The sequence below is a fragment of the Sus scrofa genome, chromosome 11 (assembly GCF_054392235.1).
Source record: "Sus scrofa isolate SSC_HxYL_T2T_F1_AM1 chromosome 11, Sscrofa_HxYL_maternal_Yorkshire_Landrace_v2.0, whole genome shotgun sequence".
Lineage (NCBI taxonomy): Eukaryota > Metazoa > Chordata > Mammalia > Artiodactyla > Suidae > Sus > Sus scrofa.
In genome coordinates this window covers 69,177,121-69,185,691 of record NC_139393.1, presented here as the reverse complement: position 1 = coordinate 69,185,691, position 8,571 = coordinate 69,177,121, and the positions used below count along the sequence as shown (strand labels likewise).

Sequence of the window (8,571 nt, the reverse complement as noted above, 5' to 3'; positions counted from 1 at the left end):
ATGCCTCAGGCTCTTACAGAAATTCTGAAAACCTCCAAGTGTTTTGAGCTCTAGCTGCATTGTTATGATAATATATATACACAGAGAGTCTCCAAAGTGCCTATGTGGAGGCAAGTAATACCCATTTGAGTATGTAAGATTTAGCTGATAAAACACATTCATTGGTATTATTGAATGATTTTATTACTACTCTGCTTTTAACCACCTGCCATATCTAAAAATATCTTCTATCAACTGATTTTATCTAGGCACATCTTAGACTGATGAACCATATTCTTCTGCTTGTTTTTCTTAGTGAATCCTCAAAGTTTGGGTCACAAGTTTGCCTTGGCAAGCCAACTGTGACTTGGGCTGGAGTGCTACAAATAGTTGACTTCATATTACTCATTTCAGAGTTATTTAAAGAGCTGAATTAACATAGTAAAAATATATGTTTAAGTTTATAATTTTTGGAGCACGGTGGTACAAATGAGCAGTAAGCTAAGCAGATCACGGAATACATGTTAAAGTAAAGTGGAAGCCTAGGAAGATGACATCCAGAACTGGCAGGTAGACTAACACTTGAGGCATGTTTGAACAGACAAGAAAATTTGATTTGCCAGTTAAAAAATATTGTGGTTTAAATTGACTGTCATCAGATCATTTGGATAACTCAGAACCCAGGAGAGGACAGGGTTTAATCATGTATAGTTTCCTCATTTGGACAGATTGATTTCATCTGACAAATATTTTCTGTCAATTGAGTCCCCTTCAGTTCTTTTTCAGAGGTCATTTCAAATCCTTTTGAACTTTTATTTTGTATGTTTAGCACTCCTCTTTTCTATCCTGTCACTTTGTATTAATTATATTTTCTGGCTAGTGACTGGATGTAATACTTCTTAATAAAAGCTGACTTATATCTTCCTGCTTTAATACAGCAATAGACACATCCTCATCAGTGTCTGTGAGGCATCTTATCACAACTGGGAAATCAGAAATTGTGGATTAGCAGCTCTGCCAATGTTAAAATAGGAAAGGAGCTAAAACATTGCATGCCACATTTTCTGTATTAGTACATGTCTTTTGATACTCATAGAAACCTTAGAATTGTATAGACAGTCAATTGTTCAATATCAAGTTAAAAAAACAGCAAATTATATTTTGAAAATGAATGGATATATTATTTTTCCAGGAGAAAATGATCAATATTCTTTAAAGTTTTCCACCAAATAATGGACAGTTTATTAAAGATATTCCTAGAGCAAGCATGTGCTTTGCAACATAGCTAAATCCATTAGGCAGAGAGAGAGGAGGGAACAGAGCCACAATACCAAAGATGCATTTTGCATATGATGGGGTACAAATCAGATGCTATCAAAATATTCAGCTTTAAAGTTTGTCAGTGCTAAGTTACAATGGATAAAAATTATCAAGCTTCTTCAATGAAATTATGTGAAATACTCCTCAGCAATCTACTCTATAATTTGTTGACTTTCAGGTAATTTCTTTCTAAGTCTTGAAAAAATGGAAGAATCTCTGAAAATGCATGCATACTACTTACTGTTTTTGTTTAGTCATTTAATGGAATTATAATTCCAATATTTTAAGAAACACTATGTACTGTTGTCATTGTCCTGCAAATATCCCTTCAATTTAAAACATTTTTCTTTTCGAAAGGAACAGGTTGGAATCGAGGACAATACAATTACCGATATACCGAATCCTTCTTCAAAATCACATTCATGCTCTTCACATTTGCAGGTTTAATATGTTAGAATTTTAGAATGTCTAAATTAGATTCAAAGAAGACATGTTTTCAAACAGTATCATTTAAACACTGATTTTTTTTTCTTTTTTTGATACTTTGTGAACATTCCAACTTGGCTTCTAAGAAGTTAGGGTGTCACACCTTTTCATAAATATAATTGCTACATTTGAAAAGATTTTTTAATTCCACACAGAGGAAGAGTGGGGAGAAATTAAGATTCCAATAAGACATATATCAGGGCAGAAGAATTCCGTTACCAAAGCCTCGGAAGTAACATCACAACACCCATCAGAGTCAATGCCATAGTTTCCGTTGCTGCTGCACATCCTGCTCCCGTTGTGTCTAAAGTGCTACCACCGTCTGTTGGATGGATCTGCTTTACATCATTGAGGTTCATCTCATCGGGTATCCCTGTAGAGGCAAATGAGAAAACATGGGATAATGGATAACCCCCTCACCATGATACATCTAGCACAGCTCTTAACCCAATTCGGGGACACACTGTTTTATTTGTTTTGTGTAGCATTCTCTGTGTGTTTCAGCCAACTCTAAAAGATTAATATGATACAAGTAGTCTGCTTTTCTTCAGTTGGAAAGTGCAGGACCTTGAGTGGGAATGCTCAAAAAATTTGTGACAACAAAGTAAAGAACACTTTCCAGTATTTAAAAGCATTTGGAATATTTCTCTACTGTCATTGAAGTAAAGAAATTTAATTAAAATGTCCTCAGGTATAGTATTATTGCTTGTCCTAGAGATGTCACAACTACAGTAACTGTGAAATCTTTTCTCATGAAAATAAAACCATGTAAGGAGAAATCATTAAATACGACATTTTTAAGAAGGGGAATTTAGGAGTTCCCTCTGTGGTGCAGTGGATTAAGAATCCAACTGCAGAGACTTGGGTTGTGCACACGTTCCATCCCTGGCCTAGCGCAGTGGTTTAAAGGATCCCATGTTGCCACAGCTGTGGCACAGGTTGCAGCTGTAGCTCAGGTTCAATCCCTGGTCTGGGAACTTCCCTATGCTGTGGGTGTGGAAAAACTGTAATTGTAATGTATACATGTAAGGACAACCTGACCCCCTTGCTGTACAGTGGGAAAAAAAAAAGTAGAAATTATATAGACCATATTTTGTACTAGGTTAAATTATGCATAGGATCCTTATTGAAATTTATCAAAGAATGATAACAAATACCAAATGATATCCTTCAAACCTATGCAGAGCTGTGAGTATAAGTGTGTAGACATCTGTCAATAGATCAAATAATTTGTTAGTAGGATGGACTAGAGATTGAAGTTAGGGATAAATGTTGGATTTAAAAAAAATGTTGATCTAGTAATCCCACTCCTGGGCATCTATCCAGAGAAAACCATGACTCGAAAAGACATATGTACTTCAATGTTCATTGCAACACTATGTACAATAGCCAAGACATGGAAACAACCTAAATGTCCATTGACAGAGGAGTGGATCAAGAAGATGTGGTACATATATACAATGGAATATTACTCAGCCATTAAAAGGAAAGAATTAACAGCATTTACAACAATATGAATGGACCTAGAAATTGTCATGCTAAGTGAAGTTAGTCAGACAGTGAAATACCAACATCAAATGCTATCACTTATATGTGGAATCTAAAAAAAGGACACAAGGAACTTTGCAGAACAGATACTGACTCACAGACTTTGAAAAACTTATGGTTTCCAAATGAAACAGGTTGTGGGATGGGGGATGCACTGGGAATTTGGGATGGAAATGCTATAAAATTTGGTTGTGATGATTGTTGTACAACTATAAATGTAACAAAATTCATTGAGTAATAAAAAAAAATGTTGGACCAAAATTTGGTTACAGGCTGGTTATTACTTTTTTTTTTTTTGTCTTTTCTAGGGCCACACCCACAGCATATGAAGATTCCCAGGCTAGAGGTCTAATGGGAGCTGTAGCTGCCAGCCTACACCAGAACCACAGCAAACGCGGGTTCCAAGCCTTGTCTGCGACCTACACCACAATTCATGGCAACGCTGGATCCTTAACCCACTGAACGAGGCCAGGGATCGAACCCACAACCTCATGGTTCCCAGTCGGATTTGTTAACCACGGTATGACAACAGAAACTCTGGGTTATTACTTTTGTGTAAACCTAACAAACTAAGGAAGACTCCAGCTCCCAAAGTATTGGGGACAAAATGATTATTTTCTTAAAGAAGTTTACCTTACTGTGACATGCCTAGGGAATTATTGATTTATCACTGACGATCTAGTGCCACCAGTGTGCTGAGACTGAGCGACTGTCTGGGTTATCTCATGGCAGGCCACTATCGGTCATAATTAACAAGCTTAAGTTCAATGTTACTACAGCCACAAATATTGACACCGTAATTACAGTGAGACTGAACAAAAAAAAAGGCTTCATTCATATAAGGAGAAGTCAATATTTATGTAATTAGGTCAATACATATATATAATTCAGAAGGTAAGCTCTACTGCGCTCAGGGATGAGAACATTAAAACAAAGCTCAGCTCTACTGATCTGACATATTGATTTTACAGTCTGAGCTCTTGCATCATTATTCATTGTTTGGGTACTTGTTTTGCCCTTCTGTGTCATTAGGCAAGATGAATAAACTAGTGATTCCTTTTTTTTTTATAGGGACTGGAGTGGAGTGTGAATATTTTAGTCATGGTTTTATACCCCTTGTTATGCTAGAGCGTAACAAGGAGCTATGAGGACTCTAGGCAATTAAAATTTTTTTTTCCAAGATAACTACATAAATTTGAGCTTTAAGGGATTTACTTTTCCTTTTTAAAGCACTGTTAAGAGGTACTGGGATTGGATTCATGAATAACTTTTTCTCATGCCCTCCTGAGCTGGTATTTTCCTTATTCATTCATGAACTAAGCAATGGTCTGGGTTCAGGGAGTACCATGCATGATTAGTATAAATATGAAAACAGCAAGATGTTAAATCTTATGCCTGCAAGTCAGGCGATGTCAGAAGTGATACCCCATCTTCAGTCAGATGCCATTTTAAACATCAGAGGTAGAGATGCTACTAATAAATGTGATGGTTCTAAGGATGATGGTCCCTTGAGATAAGAATTAGATGAAAAGAACTAAAGATCCTTTGAGGAGCCTGGCAGTCAGGGCTGTAGTTTCAGATCAAATCACAACCTGGCCTGGACATCTGTTAAGAAACCTTCACATGCCAAGAAGGCCAAACTCACAATTATTTGATGCAATGATTGTTTTCTTAAGGGAAATTAATTAAGCTTGTAAATCATACTGAAGTTCAGCCAAAGACCCATAAAGGAAAAATCAGTTTAGAGATTTAGTGAATTAACAGAATAAAGAAAAACAGAATAATTTTAAACAACCTTTTCTATGCATAATAGCAACACCCAAAGATAAATTTCTATTTGTGCTCTTGGTGGCTTGCAGTCTGGTGGGATAGCCACGCTATTATAAAAATAAATGTAATATTACAATTCAGGCACATGCCTGGTGGTTGATACTGTGAAATATTAGACTCTTACGCAGGAGGAGGTCTCAATTATCTACCATCCAGTTGACAAAGGAAAGATAGGAGATGACAGCCAGTTTGGCAAGGATATAACCCTTTATTAAGGAGGTTTGCCAAAATATAGCAAAAATGTTTAAGGTGAATATTTACCTAGACCCTAAAATTCTCCTTTAATGAAGAAATTCCATGGGAATAATTTTAAAAATATGCACATATTTACCCACAAAATGTTAATCTGTGCATTTTTAGTGAAAAATCATAAGCCATTAAGTGTTCACTATTCAGTAGGGAACTGGGTTAAGAAAATTAAGTGTATTAACTTATTTTAAAAGATCCCCAAAGTAGATATTTATTGGTACAGAAAAATGTGTTTTAATATAATTTTATACACGTACTTCTTTGATCTTTAAAGATCTTTGAACTCTGATGTCTATGGCTGCTTTTCTTTGAAAGTAGGGAATCCATTCTTCTGTATTCAAAAAATTTGGTAATAGGTGAATATATAAATTGCTGAATTTAAATGAGGACAGAGAATTACAAAACTATAAAAAAATGCATTTCTCCAATTTAATTTAATCTCCCCACTCCAGTTTTATTGATATAAAATTGACATAGAACATTGTGTAAATTTAAAGCATACAATATATTGATTTGATGTACTTAACATATTACAAATGATTACCACCATAATGTTAGCTACTGTCCTCATCAGGCCACGTAATTACCATTTCTTTTTTGGTGCTGAGAAGATTTAAATAAGATATACCCACTTAGCGACTTTTGAATGTATGTATAATTCAGTATCATTAGCTGTAGTCACCATATTCTACTTTAGATACCCAGAACTAACTTACAAATGGAATTTTATACCCTCTGAACAGCATCTCTTCATTTCCTCACATTCCAGTCCTTGGTAACCATCAATCTACTGTTTCTATGAGTTTGGCTTCTTTAGGTTACACGTATGTGATGTAATACAATATTTGTCTTTCTCTGACTTATTTCACTTAGCATAATGCCCTCAAATTTCATCTAAGTTGTAGCGAATGGCAAAATTGTCTTTTTTCTCATGTCTGTATAGTATTCCATTGTTTTTATATACACCATGTCTTCATCCACCCATCCATTGAAAACTGCTAGACGGTTTCCGTATCTTGGCTATTGTGATTAATGCTACAGTGAACGTGGGGGTGTAGATATCTTTTCAAGATGCTGTTTTCAATTCTTTTGGGCATATACCAAGAGGAGGGATTGCTAGAGCATACGTAAGTTCTATTTTTTTAGAGAAACTCCATACTGATTTCCATAGTGACTGCATCAATTTAGAGTCTCAACAATAGTGGGCAAGGGTTTCCTTTTCTCCACATCCTTGCCAACATTTATCATGTCTTTGTGGTAACAGCCATATTAACAGGTGTGGTTTTGATTTGAATTTTCCTGTTGATTAGTACTGTTGAGTATCTTTTCATGTACCTGTTCACCAATTGTAAGTCTTATTTTGAACAAAAAGTGTCTATTTCCTCAAATTCAGTCTCTTCTAATATAAAGGCATCAGATCATATTGTGGTGGCACGGAATATAGGATAAAAGATTAGAATTAGAAGTGAACTTAGAATTTTACATCTAAGGAGAAAAATAGTGGATGTAATGGAAAGGATTCATTTATGAGAACAATTAACAAGTATTTGCGAAATAAAGTTTCTATGGATCTTGTTATGTTAAATAAAAACCACCCTTGGTCACTAGTTACTGGACTAATCATGGTCATTTATACCAAGAGCAGCCATATGTATGCCGCAAGGACATTAGGGAGTGATTAGTCCATTCTTATCTCCTAGGAAATATGACTGATAGGTTCACCCAGGATATTGAGTCACTCGAGTCTAGGATATATCACGGAAAACACTGAGTTATTTTCCGTTTCCTTGGGACTTCCATGTAATCCAAGAACAAAAGAATTGTGCCTCTGTGGTTGAAAAGACAAGGTCCATGGTAAAGATGAACCACCCTAACTGAAGGTGATCTCTGTGATTTTCTATTTGACTTTCAGAGAGTCTGACTGATAAATGGGGCTATTCTTATGGTGACCTCTTCCATTCTCTGTGGGACAAGGGTCTGAGATTTATTTAGAGTCCCTTTGGTGGATTCTTTATAGCAATGAGTAGTCTATCTTTTTGAAAATTATGTAAGAATAATGAATTCTAATTGTTTATAAGTTAAATAATGGATTAAAACAGATGGGAGATTCTGACTCTAAACCAAAGTTTAAAGTAGTATGATTTATTTTGATATTTCAGCTCTGAGTGAGGTTGGAGATTGTTGTCATTAGTTGGTACTACATCAAATGAATTATTGGTTATTCTCCAGTAATTAATGATAAATAGATTTTGCTTTCCAGGATAGAGTTTGTAGCAGAAAAAATACTGTTAGAGATTTTGTCAGTTCCTGATGCTACCATTTATTCCATAATGATCAACCAGGTCTTTTTCCTCAGTGTGTTTTACTGATTTTTTGAAGATTTTAGAAAGGAAACATGTATCTCATATAAACAATGCCAAATTGTTTTAAGCAATTTTATATTACTGTTGTGGGTATTTTGAACTATTACTGTGAAGTTTCTTCTAGAAATAATTTTTAAATGGAAACTTTAAAATGCCATTGTTGTGCAATTGGTAATAAAAATGAAATATTAAAATTATGTCTATTAAATATATTGGTCCTACAAAACCTTAGTTGTAATAATTTACAGATATTAGAATGGTTAAAATTAGTGATTCTGAAATTATTTTTAAAGACGGTAAGACTAATAAAATACTGCTGGTTAATAAAATCACAAAATGCTTTTATATCCTAAGTTAGTAATAATACAGGGTTAAATGCTATTAAAAATAAGATGATAATAAAATGACATCTATACCTAGACGCATGGTAGTAATATTCAGTGGTTCCAAAAATAGAAAAATTTTAAAGTACTCAGGGAGAGGACAGGTTGCTTTTAACAGAACAAAATATTAGAGTAATTTTCAAGAGCAATAATAGAGGCTAAAATTAAAAAAATATTCTAATTATAAAAGAACATAGAATTTTATAGAGTTGAACTAAGTGGAAGAAATAAAGATATAAAATAAAGGTATTTTAACAAAAAGTCAGTGAGAAATATTAACCTCAGCTTTTTTCAAGACAACTATGTATTTTAGTGAATGTTAAAAATTAAAGCCTAAAAACTTAAAAAATTAATATGGAGTATATGTGTTCCTAATCTATTAAGGCAAAGGGGATTAATAAAATCTAATGCAA

At 34.3% G+C, this 8,571-nt stretch overlaps 1 protein-coding gene across 3 annotated transcripts in view; it reads right to left on the bottom strand.

Moving 5' to 3' along the window:
- Positions 1-1,190: 1,190 nt before the first annotated feature.
- The window catches only part of GPC5 (glypican 5), a 1,359,194-nt gene continuing 1,351,813 nt past the window's right edge, over positions 1,191-8,571 (bottom strand). For 2 of the 3 annotated variants that reach the window (XM_084982488.1, XM_021065370.2), the window contains one exon: positions 1,682-2,158. In XM_084982488.1, the coding sequence (XP_084838614.1) occupies positions 2,001-2,158 (158 nt within the window). In that variant the 3' untranslated portion in view covers positions 1,682-2,000. Of the gene's footprint in view, positions 2,159-8,571 lie in introns of all 3 variants that reach the window. The other variant, XM_021065368.2, reaches the window with a different exon arrangement.